This window comes from Stegastes partitus, unplaced genomic scaffold (assembly GCF_000690725.1).
Source record: "Stegastes partitus isolate 25-593 unplaced genomic scaffold, Stegastes_partitus-1.0.2 Scaffold515, whole genome shotgun sequence".
Lineage (NCBI taxonomy): Eukaryota > Metazoa > Chordata > Actinopteri > Pomacentridae > Stegastes > Stegastes partitus.
This window is the reverse complement of record NW_007578246.1, coordinates 430,444-449,644: the sequence shown is the minus strand read 5'-3', so window position 1 is coordinate 449,644 and position 19,201 is coordinate 430,444. Positions and strand designations below refer to the sequence as shown.

The following is a 19,201-nucleotide window of genomic DNA, read 5'->3' as shown; positions in this document are numbered from 1 at the left end:
GGCATGAGGGTCCAACGCAGACCGAGGACCCGACCAACGCTGCTTGCAGCTTTAATTTTATTATATTATTCATCAACAATGATCAAAAAAATGTCTAAAACTGTTTTTTTTCTCTCTCTACCTAAACACATTTTGCTGTGTCGACTTTTGAGGCCGCAATTAACCACCGTTTTTTTGTTTTTTAATTGTTGATTACTCTGTCGATCATTTAATTGATTAGACGTTTGATCAATAAAATTTCAGAGATGACAAATGTCTGGTTTTGTCCAAAGATCTTCAGTTTACTGTCACAGAGGAGGAGAAAAAAAACCAGAAAACATTCACATTTCAGCTGCTGAAATCAGAGAATTTAGACGTTTTTTGTTAATTGATTATCAAAATAGTTGGCAGTTGAAGCAATAATTCTCTGCTAGTTGATTAATTGTTGTAACTCTACTAACTATGTACTCGGTTACTTTTAAAAACGATTGAACACATTAACAGGATCAATTTCACTGTAGTTTTTTTAAAATGTATTTTGTGACGATTACAACTGTTATTGTTTATGTTGAATAATACACGCGTTACATGCTGTTTTTAACTTAAAACGTAATCGCATTCATTTTACTGTATTGACGTTATAAAATAAAATCTTCACTCCGCTGGAGCCAGTCCAGTCTGCTGAGGAAGGTCATGAGATGTGGTTGAAAGCTCTGGCAGCGAGTGAAGTTCTTACCGTTGACTTTAAAGTAAAGTTCGACCAATACCGATTATTAGTAATCAAGGAGAAGCGCGATTGATTAGCCCGTATTTGGAGCTGATGTACGTGTGCAGTAGATTTAAATTAAACACAAAACTTGGTTGAAATGTTTTTGTTTGTCTCTGTTTTCAGTTCGATACTAATTCTTTAACGCTGATTGTTTGATCGGGCATCCCTTTCCAACAAACGACCAGAGGGATGCTCGGGATCGAACCCGTCACCATCTTATCAGCAGCACAGGTCGCTTGCCTGTTCCCGCGAGAACCACCGGGCCTCCTCGATCTCGCTCTCGTCCACGCTGATGTCGGTCGACACGGCGATGGCGAGGCAGCCCATCATGAGGCTGGAGGGCATCGGCCAGGGCTGGCAGGAGACGTACTGGACCGGGCCGACCTTCACGCCGCTCTCCTCCTCCACCTCCCTCCTCACCGCCTCCTCCACCGACTCTCCTGCGGGGACGGAGTTCGAGTTGGGTGTGTGGTTCGTCAAAGCTTCGTTAACATGCGCGTGTTCGTGTGTGTGTGCGTCGGTTACCGGGCTCGACGAATCCGGCCAGACAGGAAAACATCCCGGTCGGGAAGATCTTCTTCCTTCCCAGCAAGCACTGGTTTCCATCCGGGTGCACCACCAGCATGATCACCACCGGGTCTGAAAACACACGACTTCATTCAAGTATCCACTGCTATCGTCTCTGAGCAGGTTTTCTGCGAAGAGGAGCAAATAACAATAAAGATATTCTATTCTATTTCAAATACACATACTAGAAATTCTCCTTGCATCTACTTTGCATCTTTTTATGGTCATTTTACACCTTTGCGGTCAGTTTGTATCACCTCGTCATACTTTTGCAGTCAGTTTGTGTCGTCGTGCAGTCGCCGTGCCACTCTGCAGTTATTTTTTTTGCCTCTTTTTGGTTGATTTATGTCTCTGTGCCATGGTTTTGCACCCCTCTGCTGTGGTTTTGCGTCTCTTTGCAGCCAATTTTTGACTCTGCGGTCGTTTTATGTATTTTGCAGCTGTTTTGTGCGTCTTTGTGGTCATTTTGCGTCTCTCTGCAGCCAGTTAGTTCATAGTTAATTCGAGGCTGCTAACTCAGACCCACAGCTTCGTGGTGCTGCTGTTAGCGATGAAACCCAAACGTCATTGTAGAGATTCAGCTAAATAAGGAGTCGCACGAAACAGTGTACATTTAGAACTTTTTGAGTCTGACTGAAAGGAAGCACAGAAATTCGCCACCTGAAACAAGCGTTTTGCAGTAATTAATTGACTGATGGAACTTAATCTGATGAGGCATGGATTGATTACGTTAACTGTGATCAGATTTTGATGGTGCTTTATTTGTTTGATTAGGATTTTGACTTGATATTTGCTGACGTCTTGACATCCTCAGCACCCTCCGACCTCTGACATTGCTCATTTTATTGTACACTGACTAGGTTTTGTCATAGATTTTTACTTACATGCATTCTTATACTCTAAATAATGTGATTTTTTTCCACCCGCAGAATCCCTATTGTCACTCGTGTACACCAACATAAACGGTCATCTGCACTTTCTTGAGGGATTTTGTTTATTTTTTTGCACAGCTAACGACCTGCAGCCTTCGATTTTGGAGCAGACAGGTGAGTTTCATACCGACTCGAGGGTAGCAGGTGTTGTGGACGCCTTGCAGACTCCGGCATTCAGAGTTCAGGCAGCTCCTTTTGTATCCTGCCTCCTCCAGACCGGTGCTGCTGCCACATGTCGGACAGAAGCTGTAGCGGCTGTGCCAGCACAACACCGACCGGGCCTGAGCCACGACTCCTGGAGGACAAAGAAGCCCTACGGTCAGACACCAGACGGGCAGACGAAGAAAGAACAACAAACACTGTGTCTTCCTCACCGGCCTCCTCCTCGTTCAGCTTCAGCAGGTCTCGGTTGGGCGACTTTGGGAAGCAGCAGTTCTTTTCTCTGCAGCGTTTAAGGAGCTCAACAGCGTCTTCATCAGTGCCGACGGCAAACCAGGCAGGAGGCTCCCAGGTACCGCCGTTGTTCTGAGAGGAGGAGGATGACGAGGGGTTCTTCCTCCTCTCTACGCCCAGGAAGATGAGCACAGTAGCAGGTTTCTGAAGAAGGTCCTTCACAGCCTCATATCTGAACCGACACAGCCTGGTCTCACCCTGGTCCAGTCAGAAACACAATTATTAGCTGCTGGCTCCAGCCCACGAACATCTGTAACCCTCCGTATTTAGTTTTCTTTGGAATTAGGTGGTGACTTACAGATATACCTTAAATCTGTCAGCCAAAGTCTGGTCTTCAGAAATAAAAAGAACGTTTATTAAATTACATTTGCTCTTAGTTTTAGCCTCTTTTTGCTCCTACGTTTTAGCTACAAGTTGTAGCCTCTTTTAGTCACAAGTTTTAGCGTTTTAGCTACAAGGTTTAGCCTCTTTTAGCTGCAAGTTGTAGCCTCTTTAAGCTACAAGGTTTAGCCATATTTAGCAACAAGTTTTAATCTCTTTTAGCTACAAGGTTTAGCCTCTTTTAGCTACAAGTGTTAGCCGCTTTCAGCACCTAATTTTAGTCTCCTTTAGTCACAAGTTTCAGCCTCTTGTAGCTCCTAGTTTGAGCCTCTTTTTAGCTACTAGTGTTAGCTCCTAGTTTTTTGTTTCTTTTAGTCAGAAGTTTTAGCCTATTTTAGTCACAAGTTTTAATCTCTTTTAGCTAAAATTTTAGCTGCTTTTAGCAACAAGTTTTAGCTTCTTTTGGTCACAAGTTTTAACCTCTTTCAGCTACATGTTGTAGCTGCTTTTGGCTCCTAGTTTGTTTTAGCCTCTTTTAGCTCCTAGCTTTAGTATCGTTTAGCTGCAATTTTTAGCCTCGTTTAGCTCCTTGTTGTAGCCTCTTTTTGCTACAAGTTGTAGTCTATTTTGGTCTCCTTATACTCATAGTCCTAGCATTGTTTAGCTACAGTTTTAGTCTCTTGTAGCGAAAAGTTGTAGCCTTGTTTAGCTCCTAGTTTTAGCTTAATTTAGCTCCTAGTTTTAGCGTAATGGTTTTTCTTGTTGTAGCTTATTTTTGTCTCCTTATTCTCATAGTTTTAGCGTCTTCGAGCTCCTAGTTTTGGCCTCTTTTACTCTGTACTTTTTTCTTTTTTTGCCTCTTTTAGCTCCTTGTTTTGGATTCTTTCAGTCTCCTTTCACTCCTTGTGTTCCTGATAAGGTGACTTTTGGTACCTGCTCAGGTAAGTCTCGGCTTCTAATACCTCTGAGACTCCACCTCAGCACCCCGTGGCTGTTTTCAGGTGCAGAACACTAGCTTTCAGAAAAATCGCAGCAGGTTTAAATGTAGAACGTCATTGTACCCTTGCGCCGTTGTCCTCCTGCGGTGCGCTGACCATGGGGCTGAGCTTGGAGAACATCAGGTAGACCGTATCCGGGTCGCTGTGTTTGGCCTCCAACCAGGTCTTGTCGGTTCTCTTCCCACTCAGACGGTCCAGCATCTCCCTGCTGAAGTAGTTTTCCTGTGGGATGATTTCAGAACCGGGCAGAACTCTCTGGCAGCCTTCGTCTGTCCGGCCCAGCAGGTTGGAGATGTGTCTGTGGCCCCAGAACTTGGCAATGTCGTAGGCGGTTTGTGACGAACTGTTCACTGAGTATTTATCACAGCTGGAAGGTGAAAAACAGAAAAACAAGAGGTTAGAAATGTCAGGAATCTGTGTGTATCTGCATTGAAATTGCAATGATACATTTTGTCAACAGCAAAGCATTTTACCTTCGTTTAGTTGGTATGTTTTGCCTCTTCAGTCTTATATCTTGCCTCTTTTCAAAACTAAATTTACATTCCTACGTTTTCTACTTTTTTAACTTTTTTACTCCTAGTTTGAGTCCTGTTTTTCCCGTACTGTTATCATCTTTCATCTCCCAGTTTTATTGTAATCTATTTCCTCATTGTAGTTTTTCTCTCTCCTAATTTTACTCCTTATTTGGCCTCTAATTTTAACCTCTTTTAGCTGCTAGTTTGTCTCCGTTCACAACTACAGTTGGCCTCTTTTAGCTCTTTTTTTTAAACCTCATTCTAGTTTTAACGTCCTTTTAAATTCTAAATGTATTTGTTTTGATAATTTGGATGATTTTTCCTCATTTCAAAACTAAATTTTGCTCATTTTAACTCTGAGTTTTAGTTTTCTTCGGCTTCTACATTTATTGCACTGCATTTAATTTGTTCCTAGTTAAAACATTCTCTCACTCAAAATCTAGTTTTGCCCCCTAGTAGCTTTTACAAATGTCTAGTTTTAGCCTTTTTTCTCTCCTCTTCAAATATCCTATTTCTTAGCTTCTTTTAGCTCCAAGTTTTAGCCACATTCAGCTAATTGTTTTAGCCTTCTTTCTCTCCTACTTTTAGGGTCTTGAAGCATTCTCTTACTTCTTGTTTTAGTCTATTTTAGTGCTGATTTTTAGCTCCTACTTCTATCTCCTCCTTTCAGCCTCTTTAAGCAGCTAATTCTAACCTTGTTGAGCTCCTATTGTTTGCCTCGTTTTGTTTCCTTTTCAGCCTCTACTTAGTTCTTTTCATAACTAAATTTAGTTTCTTGTATGTCGCCTTGTTTTGGCCTCTAGTCAAACATCTTTGTGGTTTATTTTTGCTCCTAGTTTGAGTCTCTTTTACATTTGTGGTGCATTTTCTGAAAATACATCTTAAAGAAATATACTGCTGTGTGACAATTAGATAGAAATAAGAAACGTGGGGCTGCTTATTTCACAGCTCATCTGCCATCTAATGGCGTAAAAATGATTCATGCAGCTTTGCTCACAACGTGTAAAGCACCTGAAAGGCAGACTTAAAAAGAAAAATCATCGGAAATTAGACAGAAATGGAGCTTATTATTAGAATCTGCATGTACCCGTGTGACAGCAGCTTCTCCACCACACTGTAGTGTCCGTTGCGAGCCGCGAGCATCAGTGCCGTCCAGCCGCTGTATCCCGTCTGGTTGACGATGGAGGGCATCTGGGCCAGATGTGCGGTCACCTGAACCACATCTCCTCTGGCTGCAGCATCCAGAAACTTCTCCACCATCTCCTCCTTCGCACTCATCTGGAGGCTCGTCATCCCGGCTGCCTGGACAGAGACAATAAACCCTGAGTTAGCACAGGAGGGGATATGAAAGTAAGATATACACAGTTAAACCAGCCAGCTGAAGCGAAGTTATGCATGCCTGAGTTGGCCAAATGTGATGCATGAACAGGGGAAACAGCTCAGAGCCATTTCCAAATACAACCTAAAGTAATTACTAAATGGTTAAAAAGCTAAATGATATGAATATAACAGATAAAATGAAGATAAAAGTAATAAATAAATGGCAAAAAGCCGCAATTTATGGATTTAGCAGTTAAAATATAAGAAAAACGAATTGATAAATGTTGAAAAAGTGAAAAGTTATGGATCCAACAGTTAAGATGAAAAGTAAAGTTGTTGAAAAAACTTAAAAGGTATGGATGCAATAGTCAGAGTAAAACTAACAGTAAATGATAAATGTTGAATAAAGTCAAAGACATAAATATAACAGATAAAATAAAGGTAAAAAAAATAATCGATAAATGTTTATAAAGTTAAAAGTAATGGATATGACAATTAAAATAAATCTATAAGTAATAGTAAATGTTGGGAAAAGTGAAAGTTATGCATAGAGCTAAAAGCTAAAAAAAACTGATGAAAGTTATTGATCTAACAATGAACACAAAAGAAATAAAAAGCGACGCAACAGGTGAGTGGTTGAAATGTGCAGGTATGACAGCAAACTGGACCACACCAGTCCAAACACTGGCAGCTCAAATAAAATGATAAAAACAGGAACAGCTTTATTACGGTCATTAATTTGATCCGTGACCTGACATAATATCAAAGGGTGTTCGCTTGACATTGCTGTGGGTTTTAAGAAGCATTAAAAAAAAAGCAACCAAAAATAAAATCTAGTCTAAATTAGGCAAATATTTAGAAAATCTCAAGACAAAATAAAAAAACAAGCTAATAAATGCTAAAGTAATAATAAATAGCAGTCTAGTTATGTCCATTTCATTCATGTTTTCAATTGTTATTTAAAAACGTCACTGAAGAAGCAGTCATTTTTATTGACGTTATATTCCATTTACATCCCGGACCTCCTCTCTCATTGGTGCACACGGCTGTCAATCAATGTTTAGCTCCGCCCCTCAAAGCACGCGCTGTTGTAAAATCACCTTTACGTGACGCGAAACACCTTTAAACCAGGTGTGTTTCAGCTCCGACCGTCCCGTAAAGACAAAATGACCCCCCACCCACCCACCCCCCAGATTTACCGCTGTGTCGCCGACGTTATTATTTTACAGACGTCCTCTAATGCGGCTCTCAGATTCACAAACAGTCCTGGAAGTGACAACCGGAGCAGCGTCGCCGGTTGTCGGTGACTTTAACGGGACTCAAGAGCGTTCACGGGCTCAGTGTTGGGGTGAAGTGTTGCTGAAACGTGAACTCGCCTGCTGCTCCGTGCTGGTTCTCCTCCGTCGGCCCCCTTCGGTGTTGTGTAAGGCGACGGGCTGCGTTCAAGAGCAACCACGGCGATGACCAGGACTGTGCTGCGTTCAGGTACTGCCCACCAACAACAGGTTTTAGTTTTAGCCTCTTCTGCTACTAGTTTTAACCTCTTCAGCTTATACTTTTGATCTCTTTAAGCTCCTAGTTTTGGCTTCCACTTTATTTGCTTCTAGCTTGCAGTTTTTTTGTTACTAGCTTTAGCCTTTTGTAGATCCTGGTTTAGGCCTTTTTTAGCTTCTATTTTAGCTGCTTTTAGTTTCTAATTTTAGCTTCATTTAACATCAGCTTTAGCTGCTTCTAGCACTTAGTTTTTTTTTTTTTTTTTTTTTTAGCTTTAACCTCCTTCTAGCTTCTAGTTCAGTTGCTTTTAACTCGTAGTTTTGGCTTCTTTTAGCTTATAATTTAGCTGTTTTTAGCTTTTAACTTAAATCTCATAGGCTGCCATTTTTTCTGCTCCTAGCTCATAGTTTTAGCTTGTTTTGTTACTAGCATTAATCTTGTCTAGCTTCTAGTTATGCTATTTTTAACCCATGGTTTTAGCCTCTTCTGCTACTAGTTTTAATCTCTTCAACATATATGTTTAATCTCTTTAGGCTCCTAGTTTTTGCTTCCACTTTATTTGCTTCTAGCTTCTAGCCTGCAGTTTTAGCTTGTTTCGTTACTAGCTTTAGCCTTTTTTTTAGCTTCTAATTTTAGCCACATTTAGCTTCCATTTTTTCTGCTTCTAGCTCATACTTTTAGTTTGTTTTGTTATTAGCGTTAACCTCTTCTAGGATCTTGTTTAGTTGCGTTTAATTCATAGTTTTAGCTTCTTTTAGCTTCTCATTTAAGTCTCATTTAGCTTCCACGTTTTCTACTCTAGCTCATAATTTTAGCTTGTGTTGTTTGTAGCTTTATCTCTTCTAGCTACTAATTTAATTGCTTACAACCCATATTTGTTTTAGCCTCTTTTCACTTCCAGTTTTTTAGCCTATTTTAGTTTTTAGTTTAGCTGCGTTCAGCCTCTAGTTTAAGTCTCATTTAGCTTCTACTTTAACTGCTTTTAACTCCTAGAATTACCCACGTTTAGCATTTAGTTTAGCTGCTTCAAGCTCATAGTTTTAGCCTGTGTTGTTTATCCTCTTCTAGCTTCTAGTTCAGATGTTTGTAACCCATAATTTTGGCCTCTGTCAGCTGCCAGTGTTAGCTTCTTTTAGCTTCTGGTTTAGCTGCTTTCAGCTACCATATTTGGCTTCATTTAGCTTCCACTTTAGCTGTATTTAACTTGTAGTTTTAACCTGTTTTATTATTAGCTTAAACCTCTGTTGCCTCCTAGTTGTAGTTTCATTTAGCTTCCACTTTACCTGCTTCTAGCTTGCACTTTTGGCTTGTTTTGTTACTAGCCTTACTGTGTTGTAGCTCCTAGTTTTGACCTGTTTTAGTTGTAGTTTTGCTGCTTTTGGCTGCTGGAAATAATAATTTAAAGCACAAAAATCCTACAACTGTGTAATTTCTGGCTGCACCTTTTTACAGCGGTGTAGAACTTCCCTGTGAAACCTGTTCATTGAGGGAAAACATGCAGATTCCAGATAAAATGATCCCTTCTAGAAAAATGACTAAGCACAAACTTGACAAAAAAAACTGTGGTTAAGTTAATATTTTAATAAAACAAAGTACAAAATAAAGTTAGCAGACATACAGCGTCTTGCCACTTGAAAAAAAAAAACAACACCTCATAATCGTAGGACACCTGAACACACATTCTGATAACGTCATTACAAATAAACCCTGTCATTTTAATATTTACTGCAGTTACTCTCATTCATGTGAAACACACAGGAGCCATAGAATGAATATACAGCCTGTTATTGTTAACAGTAATACAAACGGCCACCTAAAGATTCACGGTTAATGAATTCGTTAATGGGAATCGCCACACATGTACTTTCTCTTCACAGCAGGAGAGTCTCTCGAACTTAAACCACAATAAAACCTCTGTTCTTGTGCAGATGTGTGCTAAATATACACGAAGACCGACACACACACACACAGACACACACACCCACGGTGTATTTGTGCGTTGACAGAGTGTATGTTTGCGTTAGGAGTAAAATGTGAGGACACTCTGGTGGTTTCCTCGGACCAGCAGCAGTGGTGGGAGGTCTTTGGACAGAGTTTCCAGCCAGCACATGTAGAGGGCGCTAGACACTGTGCCCTTCCTGGCCAAAGGCATGCTCCTAAGCACAAAAAAACAGTGTTTACAGTTAGTTAAGAGTGGAAATAGGCACGGAAAATACACTAGTGACAAAGAATTTACTAAAACCAGTCCCATTTAGAAACAGTTTTTAAAACTGAGCACGTCTCAGTTTTCTCTCTGAGATGATCTAAAGCACAAATTAAGAAACATGGTTGTTTGAACATTTGAAATTATGTTCCACAAATTTCTCTTTAGTGAAAACAAGCACAATAAATCTAGCTTTGATTTGATCTGCAGTCGCTTCTAGATTGCATTAAATTCGATTGAACTTGATTGTCATGGCACTGGTTAACCACTGAGACAACAAAATGAGATGTTTTTTTGTTGTTGTTAATGCAACATATTCAAACAAACGGGCATACAGGCTGCGTTTCAAATTGCAAAGGTTTTCTTTCTATTCAGTACACACTGCAGCCGCTTTTACAAAATACTCAGCGCTGCATGCAGTGCAGTTCCGATGTATTATTTCATCGTAACGTTGCGCCTCGAGCTTTGACCATTTTTCGCTCATGTATTCATGTTTTAAAGTCTGTCTGTGCACTTTCAGTGGTTCAAGCCGGTTTATGCTTGTGTGAGGAACGCCGTCTCCTCGGGATGATTAGATTTTGGGGCCAATTGGTGCAAAAACGGCTCCACTCGAGGTCAAACGTCATGTCAGCAACAATGCTGTATGCCTTCAGAGCGGTGGAAGGCAGATTTGTGGTATTTTCTGCAGATGAGCAGCCACGTTGGTGCATTGTGTTGGTGAAGTTACATGTCATATTACATACATTTCCTGACTCAGTTCCACCAATTCTGTCAGGAGGAATGGGCCAGAATTCATCAGACTGTTGTGAGAAGCTTGTGGAAGGAAACCCAGAACGTTTGACCCAAAGTCATAGAGTTTAAAGGCAAGATGGAGATGGATGGAAACTTCTGACTCTGAAGAAAGTCATAAAAAATTCTCTCTAGAAATAGTTTTGGTAATCCTCACTGACCTGAAACAGGAAAAGTTTCGTCTGATTTATGTCAGACAGTGAAAAAAAAGGTTTTATGTCTTTTTATACAGTGGATGTAAACTTCTGGTTTCAATTGCATGTAGGCTTCCCACTGGGGATGTGACATTTGACCTTGGACGATATTTCAAGGTCATAAGCGTTGACATTGCCATTATATTTTAAATAAGATGTAATGTATACATGTAGGGCTGAAACAACTAATCGATTATTTAAATAGTTGTCAACTAATTTAGTCATCAGTTAGTTGCTTAATAACATTGTTGTGTGGCAGTAACGAGCCACTGGTGGCTGTAATCTACCAGCACAGCACGAGAAGCAGCCAACAGCCAATAGTTGGACTTATTTTGCATCACGTGCGCCACATCACGCGTTCAGCTAGTCGGCGGAGGCGGCAGGCGAAAGTTTGAAGAAAAAGAGATAAATCAGGAGAGAAAACTTCACCAACAAAATCATCCAAAGTGTGGGAGCGCTTCACTCTAAATGTACAAAACACACGAGTGACCTGCAAACCTGGCAAAAACAATTTGACCTAATTTTTAAATGTTTGATGCTTTGAATTGAAAAACTGCACTGACTAGGTAGATGTTACGCTCATTGTGTTCCTTCTGATTTGAGCTGCGTTGTGCAGAAATTAGCTGAATAAAATGCTGTAGATGGCACAATTCTGTTTAAAAAAAGAGATGACTCTATTATCAAAATCATCGTTAGCTGCAGCCCTATATACACGGATGGTGTCTGTTTCGCCTTGGACAACGAGCCAACCACGATTAGTGAAAGACAACACCTATGTTGTGGTTAGTTGGATGGAATAATGGTTTACTGGGCTCAGTGCAGTCATGGCCGACACAGGTGACTATCTATAATTTCAGTTCTAAATCTTTTTGATGCATACTCCTGCATATAGTACGGTTGTTGGAACCCGCCCACCAGGGCCGGCCCTGACCAATTTGGGGCCCTAGGCAAGATTGTAGTTTGCGCCCCTAGCATCACAGTGAATTTCACTCCTAATTTTCATACAGTAACACAAACTGTATGCATGTATTCAAGCTTTTATTTAAGTATAAACAACACACTAAATGAAACTGAAGAAACAAGTCTTTGTGACACTCCCTGGCTAACTGACGTGTATTCAGGCAAATATTTAACCACAAGCGCCGATGCAGGTTCTCTACCGTCGTCTTCAGACGTTAGCGAAGACGCTAACGTCTTCGCTGCTAACGTTAGCAGCTAAGACGCGAATGTAACATCTTTGCTGCGGACGTTAGCAGCTAAGATGCTAACATCTTCGCTAACGTCTTCGCTGCTAATGTTAGCAGCTAAGACGCTAACGTAACGTCTTTGCTGCTAAAGGTAGAGAAACTGCATCGGCGCTTGTTGATAAATACTTGCTTGAATACATGTCAGTTAGCCTGGCAAGCTTGTGGCGCCCCCCATGGATGTCAGCGCCCTTAGCATTTGTCTATACTGCCTATGCCTAGGGCCGGCTCTGCCGCCCACAGTGTCACGTAAACGCCAGATCCAGGTTTCTTTGTAGTCGGATTCATCCTCACTGACTAGTTTATCGGTAAAACTAAACCTGTGATGAAAGCTGTGAAGTCTCGACAGGATAATTCTGCCGTTTCTGATCAGCAGCCAGAAAACTTTGGTTCTTACATGACGATGAGTTTGGCGGTGCCGGAGTGTTCCTTCAGCAGCTCATTCAGTCGGATCTGACGGTTGGTCTGAAAGTCACAAACAGCACGTTGTTTTAAACTTTACCGCGGAGGTGAACTTGAACAGATGGGGCACCGTGATTGGTCAGTGACGGACCTTGGCCTTGTAGAGCTCCAGCTCGTTGTCGGTGATCCTCCAGGGCTCCTGGGCCTTCAGCCTCTCCGCAGCCTCCTGCTCCATGTCGTCCTCCTTCAGCCTGTACGGCTCGATCAGCTCCTTGAAACTCAGCTTACTGGAAAACGGCACATATGTTAGCTCTGGTGTTGCACCTCAGTATGATTTCAAAGACATTTTTCTTTTCATTTAACAGCCTGCACATGTTGATTCCTCGTGGTGGCCTCGAGGGATGTGACCCAACCTGATGGCAACATTTGTTTCCCTTAAAATTATTAAATTATTACGAATAAATGGGATTAAAGCTGCAATTTTTGGAAGCAATTATTAGAGTAATTTGAAACGGGTACATAAAAATAATCCCACTGTGCCTTTAAATCTTTAAATAACTGAACACTGAACCTAATGTTGTTGTTGTTGTTGTTGTTGTCCAATAAGCGGGCTCCTGCCTAAGTTAGAACTGTTAACTCTCTGTTGGCATCATCGTCGGACCTCGAGTAGCAGTTCCAGAATCTGGATAGCACCATGTATCCCCTGGCCTTTCTTAGCAGATTTTTGCCCTAATTGTTCGTTTGTGGATCTTGTTTTGGATTTCTTGCTTTCACCATGAAGTAGAGGCCTTCACAGGTCAGAACTATCTACACAAACTCAAAGTGGATAAATTGAATTTCCTGAATAGACTCGATTCAAAACCCAAGAGAGAGAACAGGATGATGCGCTACGAGTTAAGTTTGTTCAAATAACAGCGAAAAAGAGCAAAAAAAAGTTGTAATATTTGTTGTCTCCTGCAGGGATTCAGCACAATGAGAATTACTCAGGTTCTAGATGTCCACATACTCAACTGGACCAGTGAGGTACCAGATTGTGAAACACGTCCTACAAATAAAGTTATTATCGTTAAAAAAACTCAGTCGGTCAACTCTGCAGACGCCATCAGAGGTCGTACTTGTGTTTCTTGGGTTTGGTGTTGATGTCTCCGAGGACGTTGATGTCGGAGAAGTCGATTCTGAACCTGCTGAGCAGCGTGGCCATCCTGGTGGTACAATGACAGATGCTTAAACTCATGTAGAAAGACACTTTGGTTCTCTCTGTGTTTGTTGTGTCGTGCAGCGGTGGGCTGACTCACGCTCGGCGGTCGTGGTCGATCCGGTTGATCTTTCCGCCGATGAAAACTCTGATCCGGCAGTCGCCCCACTTACTCCGGTTAGTCAGCAGGTAGGGAATCAGCAGAGTCAGACCTGCACACAAACACGTGAACTCGGTTTATAGTTTCAAACGCTAAACCAACTTATTCTGGTAGATTAATCAGCGCAACTGGACTGGCTTGACGTTCTTGAAGACGTTCCACCTCTCATCCAAGAGGCTTCATCAGCTCTGACTGACTAGTTGGGAGTTCCACATACTGGTATCCTCAAGGAGACATTAACACCTGAGTTTCGGTTTCATTTGGGGGTTTGTTGCTCCTCCCCCTCGTTATGAGTTGTTAGTGGTCCCCCTGACACAAAGGGGTTCACCAACTTGTTCTGCCGTTTTTATTCTAGCAGAATGAATAATTTTTCTCGAACTTTCGTCAAAGTTTATTTTCCTGGTAACATGGCACTGTGCCAATGTTTTGGATACTTTAGGATAAGATAAACTTTATTGATCCTTCACCGCGGAAATGTACACATCAGGAAGAAGCAGGACAAGAAGCACTAAAGTACAATAAGGCTGAAAATGAAGATATAATAATGACAACGTCCAAGGCGTGATCAATTTACATGTGATATGTATTGTTTAGATTCTCATCCTTTACTCAGCACCATCAGATGGGTGCTAAATTCATTTTCTAAATTCATACCGTTTTATAAAATGAACCAAATAATCCATCATTAAACACTCGGTCTTTTGCTCCGTGTGTTTTCTACTGAACATTATGTCTATGCTGCCCTCTACTGGCAGAGTGAAGCAGTAAAACTGAAAGAAAAAGGGGTTCAAAGTTTTCAGGCTGCAGACAGAAATCCATCCATCCATTATCTATACACCGCTTAATCCTCATTAGGGTCGCGGGGGGGCTGGAGCCTATCCCAGCCGACTTAGGGCGAAGGCAGGTCGCCAGTCCATCGCAGGGCCACACTTAGAAACAGATTTAGAATCTACGGACAATTTAGAATCACCAATTAACCTCAACATGTTTCTGGACTGTGGGAGGAAGCCGGAGAACCCGGAGAGAACCCACGCTGCATGGGGGGAACATGCAAACTCCACGCAGAAAGATTCCAGTGCCCCCACCGGGACGCGAACCGGCAACCTTCTTGCTGCGAGGCAACAGTGCTACCAACTGCGCCACCCTGCAGCCCGCAGACAGAAATTCTTAACTTTAATCTTTACGATAACTGTTTCAAATTCTGACATTCACTCTTCAGCTGTTTTCTTTCAACTTTCTCAGTTTGTCGTAGTTAGTTAGGTTGAATATGTACATGCTAAAATGGACAATATGTTGTTCCTGTCTTAAATGTAACCTATATTTACGTTTCGTTTCACTTTTGTGGTGGAGAAGTATTTTACATCATAGGTTACACTGATAAAATTAACACTGCTGCAGGGAATAACCAATAGATCACTTGATTCGGGTGAGACGGATAACGTGGAGGGGACATTCAGTGTATAAAAGCCGACCTCCGTCATCAAACAGCCACCAGACGTCGATGGTTCCTTTGCCCTGTTTCTTCTTGAACTGCTGGCTGCTCTCCAACAGACGCTGGTCGGTCAAACTCAGCGGAGACTTGGTCTCTGCAACAGACCACATCCCACATTACACAAGTTAAGAAACGCAAATGATTCCAGGTGTGCACTTATCAGTAATTAAAGGATGTTTCATTGCAACCTGTGATATATTTCTAAAAAATATGCCAAAAATACTCGTTTTTATCAGAGACAAAAACTGTAAAATCAGAAAACAAATCAACTTTCTTCTGATCCTTCATGTAACCATGTGTCATTAATGGTTCGACTGAAAAATGAACCAAATCTAAGCTTAAAATTTTGAACTTTCTCAGAGTTACTTCATTCAACATCTTTCTCTCTCTCTCTCTCTTTTTTAAATTGCCAAAAATAAAGAGTTTGCACTAGATTCTGTAAAAAAAGAAGAAATTCTGAATCCTGACTGACCAACAGTCACATAACAACAATGTACTGAGTTTTCAGGTTGAACTGAGGCAGCGTTGGGCAAAAAAAAAATCAAACCTACTGGATCAATTAAAAACGAGACACTAAATGGCAAAAACAAGACTCATCAAAAATAAACAAGTTAATAAAAAAATAAAAAAAGAGACACAAAACAGCCAGAACAACACACAACTCGTCAAAAATGGGACTTGAAACAACAAAACTGGGACGCAAAGTGACTACAAAGAGGCAAACGTGTCCCAAATGCACGAAATGACAAAAATGGGACAAAAATAGACAAATAAAGAGAAACAAAGCGACATAAGCGAAAATGAATGAAAACAAACAAGATAGAAAAAAACAAAACAAATGAAAAATGAGACACACACACAAAAAAATGGTGCATGTTGGTTTTTTTCCCGTAATCTTGTAATATAAATAGAAAATTCTGTCATTCTGCACAGATTCGTGGTTGTTCAGGTTCCATGGAGCTGTAAGACTTTATATTGTGGTGAGAAATGAAGCAGGAGGAGTGGTGAGGAAACATGAGATGAGACAGGACCTAGAAGCAGATCCATTTGAATTCTTCCTGGTCGTTTACCTCTAATGATGAGCGGGCTGCTCTGGTTGCTGGTGGTTTTTGAAGGACAGGAGTCAGAATCTGAGTCTTTGGCCAGACTGACAGAAATCAGAATGTCTTTACTGCCGACTGGCGGCTTCTCGTGAGACGACAGCAGCTCGTCTGCAGGAAACGGACAGAAACGGTAAAAACAGGACGTAGACAAACTGATCTAGAAAGTAGAAAGGCAGATGTACCTTGTCCCTGGATGTGAGAGATGTCCAGTCCGTCCGGCAGTCGGAGGATCACGACTCCAAACTGCAGGTCGAAGGCGTCACTGGAATATAAATCATGAGATCTAACGTGAACCTGCTTTTTAAATGAAGAGGTTTATTTTTTTCTTGCTCCCATAAAGCTCAGCTCTTCAAAAATCTCCTCAAGTGAGCGTAAAGACTGCTTTTGTCAAAGTTTGTAGATTTTTTTTTAAGGGGTCATTCCACCTGAATTCATCAGATGGCTCCCCGCGTGACCATTTTGGAATTTGAGGATGAAGAATTCTCGTCAAGATGGGATCATCCCAAGTTTTAGGATCAGAACTGATAGTTTTTGCCACAAAAAATATTGAAAAAAAAAAGTAATTTCTTTGCAGTTTTTGGAAAATTTGTGACGAGACTTTGGATGACAATATCTCAAGAAGTATTTAAGGTACAGAAGACATTTCCCCTCTGCTGGAGATGTTCAGATCCCACATTACAGGTTCCTCAATGCATATGCTGAGATTCTATGACCTGTCAAATGGCGGGAAATATTAGCACCAGACACCACCTTTGTAAACAGACAGGATTTACAACAGAAGTCTGACATTTTTGTGTTCCATAGTCCAATGTGAGTTGTTTCAATGCACCCGATTTCATGAAGATGGGACAAACAGCCTTTGAGATACTGGCTCTCAAAAATGGTAAACATCACAATTTCACGTTGCCAATGAATGAGACACCCACGCATAATCGAAGTCATTTGAAAGAGAATGTTCCCAACTTGTTGTGGGGACATATTCTAATCTTTTTTTCAATTTTGCTTTTTGAAATGTTGATTCTAGTTGGGTTTTTTTTCCTAAAAATATTCACTTATGCACTTTATTTGGCAGCTGAGAGACAAATATTGGTTGTAAATATCCATACAAGTGAATAACAAAAAAAAAGATCCTCTCTATATATGTATATATCACTGGGCTATAAACCATACGATAAAATGTTAATCTGGTTTGTAGATAAACAGTTTTATACCTCCCATGAAGCTCGACTCTTTTAAAAAAAGAAAAGTCAAAAACCACCTCGAGCGAGCGTTAAAACTATTTTAGCGAAATCGCAGATGCTTTTTTTCCAACTTTAGTTTCCATTAACTGTTTCTAATGTGATACTTTAAAAAATAAGAATTTGCATCCCTGCAGAAATTGGGTTCTTTTGCCCTGAGTTTGCCTTCTCAGGTTCAACATCCTCGCCGTCTGCAGACACCAACCTTCATCTTGACACGAATCCAAAACTGCAAACTCTGAAGACACGTCGGTTCTTACTGTATAGTGTTGATGTAAATCTCCACGTCTCTCATGTCTCCGTCACTCCAGTTGTTCTTGAAGCCCATGACCAGAGTGTTGGGCTTCAGTCGACCCAAACCAACCGCCTGAAGAGAGAATGCATTCATTTAGTAGTGTCAAGGCCAGATTAGTTCATTCTCACTTGAAACCCCAAATTAGCCGAAGAAAAACGTGGAAAAGGAAAGTGAGCTGTTGGGTTTGTCCGGTGTTCACACCTGCAGGAGCAGCTGAGTGCCATGTCTCAGGTTATCGGCCAAAACAGGAGCGTAAAAGGCTTTGATGCGTTTTTTATTGAGCCAACGCTGACAGCGAGCGTGATCCTGAAACAGCTCCTTAAAGTTCGGCCGCCGGGTCACCTGGTTGGGTCGAAAGAGAAAAATGTTGAGTTATAACCCCAGAGACTGATGGTTGGTAAAAGCTGCCGGTGCGTACGTACGGTCCTGATGTGACCGCAGACCATGAGGCTGACGTTCTTGGTGAAAGAGTGAACCAGGTGCAGCAGAGCGGGACGGGAGTTTGGATAACCAGCCAGAACCAAACACTGCGGCCTGCAAACAGGAAGTGTTTACACATTTAGAACATTGAATTCAAGCAGGTTTGGAATCGCGTTCAGTTTGAGCGAATTATTGTTGAAGACAACAAAACTATGATAATTTTGGTAAAAGTGCGTAAGTTTGTGGCGCACGTCGTGGTCACATGAGTACAATTATTACTAAGGACAAGATTTTAGGCTTTCTGTCGGTCCTATTTGGATCCTTGTGGCTTCTCTTTCTTAAAGGGTTGCGCTCATCCCTGATGGTCCTTTACATGTTCACATATCGGGACTTCCAGGGACCTTCCCAGGTGTTGCAGGAGCACTGGGAGCAGTGTGTCGATGCACAGCTACATTACTTCAGTGGTAACATTTGCATTAGGTCTGGTTTTTAATTTTCATAGGCACAGTTTTGGAACTTTTCGCATCTACATTTTTAGAACTGATTGTTCAGAAATCTGCTGTTAGTTAACTTCCTGTTTGATGATTGTATCTGAAGCACCACCAAACAGGTTTGTCAGAGACAGATTTAAAGGATAGTTCAGGTTTATTTCAACCTTAATGTGTCTAATGTGTTTCAGTGGGTTATGCTAACATTACACTCTTTATGGAAAACGAGGAGTTGTAAAAAAAAAAAAAAAAAGCACATACAGTTGAAACGAGAAGATAACATCCACTGTATAAAAAGACACAAAACCTCTTCTTTCTCACTATCTGACATTAAATCAGACCAAACGTTTCCTGTTTCAGGTCAGTCAGGATCACCAACATTATTTCTAGAGAGAGAATTTTTTTAATGACTTTCTTCAGAGTCAGAAGTTTCCATCCATCTCCTCAGTATCTGGTAGCGTTGCCTATAAACTCTATGACTTGGGTCAAACGTTCTGGGTTTCCTTCCACAAGCTTCTCACAACAGTCTGATGAGTTCTGGCCCATTCCTCCTGACAGAACTGGTGGAACTGGGTCAGGTTTGTTGGTCTCCTTGCTCCACTGATGTTCTCCAGGATGGAGATCAGTTCT

At 41.2% G+C, this 19,201-nt stretch overlaps 2 protein-coding genes across 3 annotated transcripts in view; both read right to left on the bottom strand.

Annotated features, from left to right (window-relative positions):
• The window catches only part of nudt12 (nudix (nucleoside diphosphate linked moiety X)-type motif 12), a 10,696-nt gene extending 3,416 nt beyond the window's left edge, over positions 1-7,280 (bottom strand). Inside the window, exons 1-7 of one of the 2 annotated variants that reach the window (XM_008287700.1) lie at positions 7,231-7,280; positions 5,622-5,836; positions 4,083-4,386; positions 2,622-2,898; positions 2,375-2,542; positions 1,274-1,387; positions 989-1,188 (exon numbers count right to left, since the gene is read on the bottom strand). In XM_008287700.1, the coding sequence (XP_008285922.1) occupies positions 989-1,188; positions 1,274-1,387; positions 2,375-2,542; positions 2,622-2,898; positions 4,083-4,386; positions 5,622-5,827 (1,269 nt within the window). In that variant the 5' untranslated portion in view covers positions 5,828-5,836; positions 7,231-7,280. Of the gene's footprint in view, positions 1-988; positions 1,189-1,273; positions 1,388-2,374; positions 2,543-2,621; positions 2,899-4,082; positions 4,387-5,621; positions 5,837-7,053; positions 7,207-7,230 lie in introns of those variants that run through there. The other variant, XM_008287702.1, reaches the window with a different exon arrangement.
• A 1,629-nt stretch (positions 7,281-8,909) lies between these two features.
• The window catches only part of LOC103361591 (solute carrier family 12 member 2), a 26,653-nt gene continuing 16,361 nt past the window's right edge, over positions 8,910-19,201 (bottom strand). The window contains exons 15-25 of the mRNA XM_008287709.1: positions 18,086-18,197; positions 17,865-18,005; positions 17,629-17,735; positions 16,313-16,392; positions 16,098-16,238; positions 15,008-15,121; positions 13,476-13,587; positions 13,296-13,382; positions 12,332-12,467; positions 12,176-12,243; positions 8,910-9,504 (exon numbers count right to left, since the gene is read on the bottom strand). Of these exons, the coding sequence (XP_008285931.1) occupies positions 9,369-9,504; positions 12,176-12,243; positions 12,332-12,467; positions 13,296-13,382; positions 13,476-13,587; positions 15,008-15,121; positions 16,098-16,238; positions 16,313-16,392; positions 17,629-17,735; positions 17,865-18,005; positions 18,086-18,197 (1,234 nt within the window). The 3' untranslated portion in view covers positions 8,910-9,368. The remainder of the gene's footprint in view (positions 9,505-12,175; positions 12,244-12,331; positions 12,468-13,295; positions 13,383-13,475; positions 13,588-15,007; positions 15,122-16,097; positions 16,239-16,312; positions 16,393-17,628; positions 17,736-17,864; positions 18,006-18,085; positions 18,198-19,201) is intronic.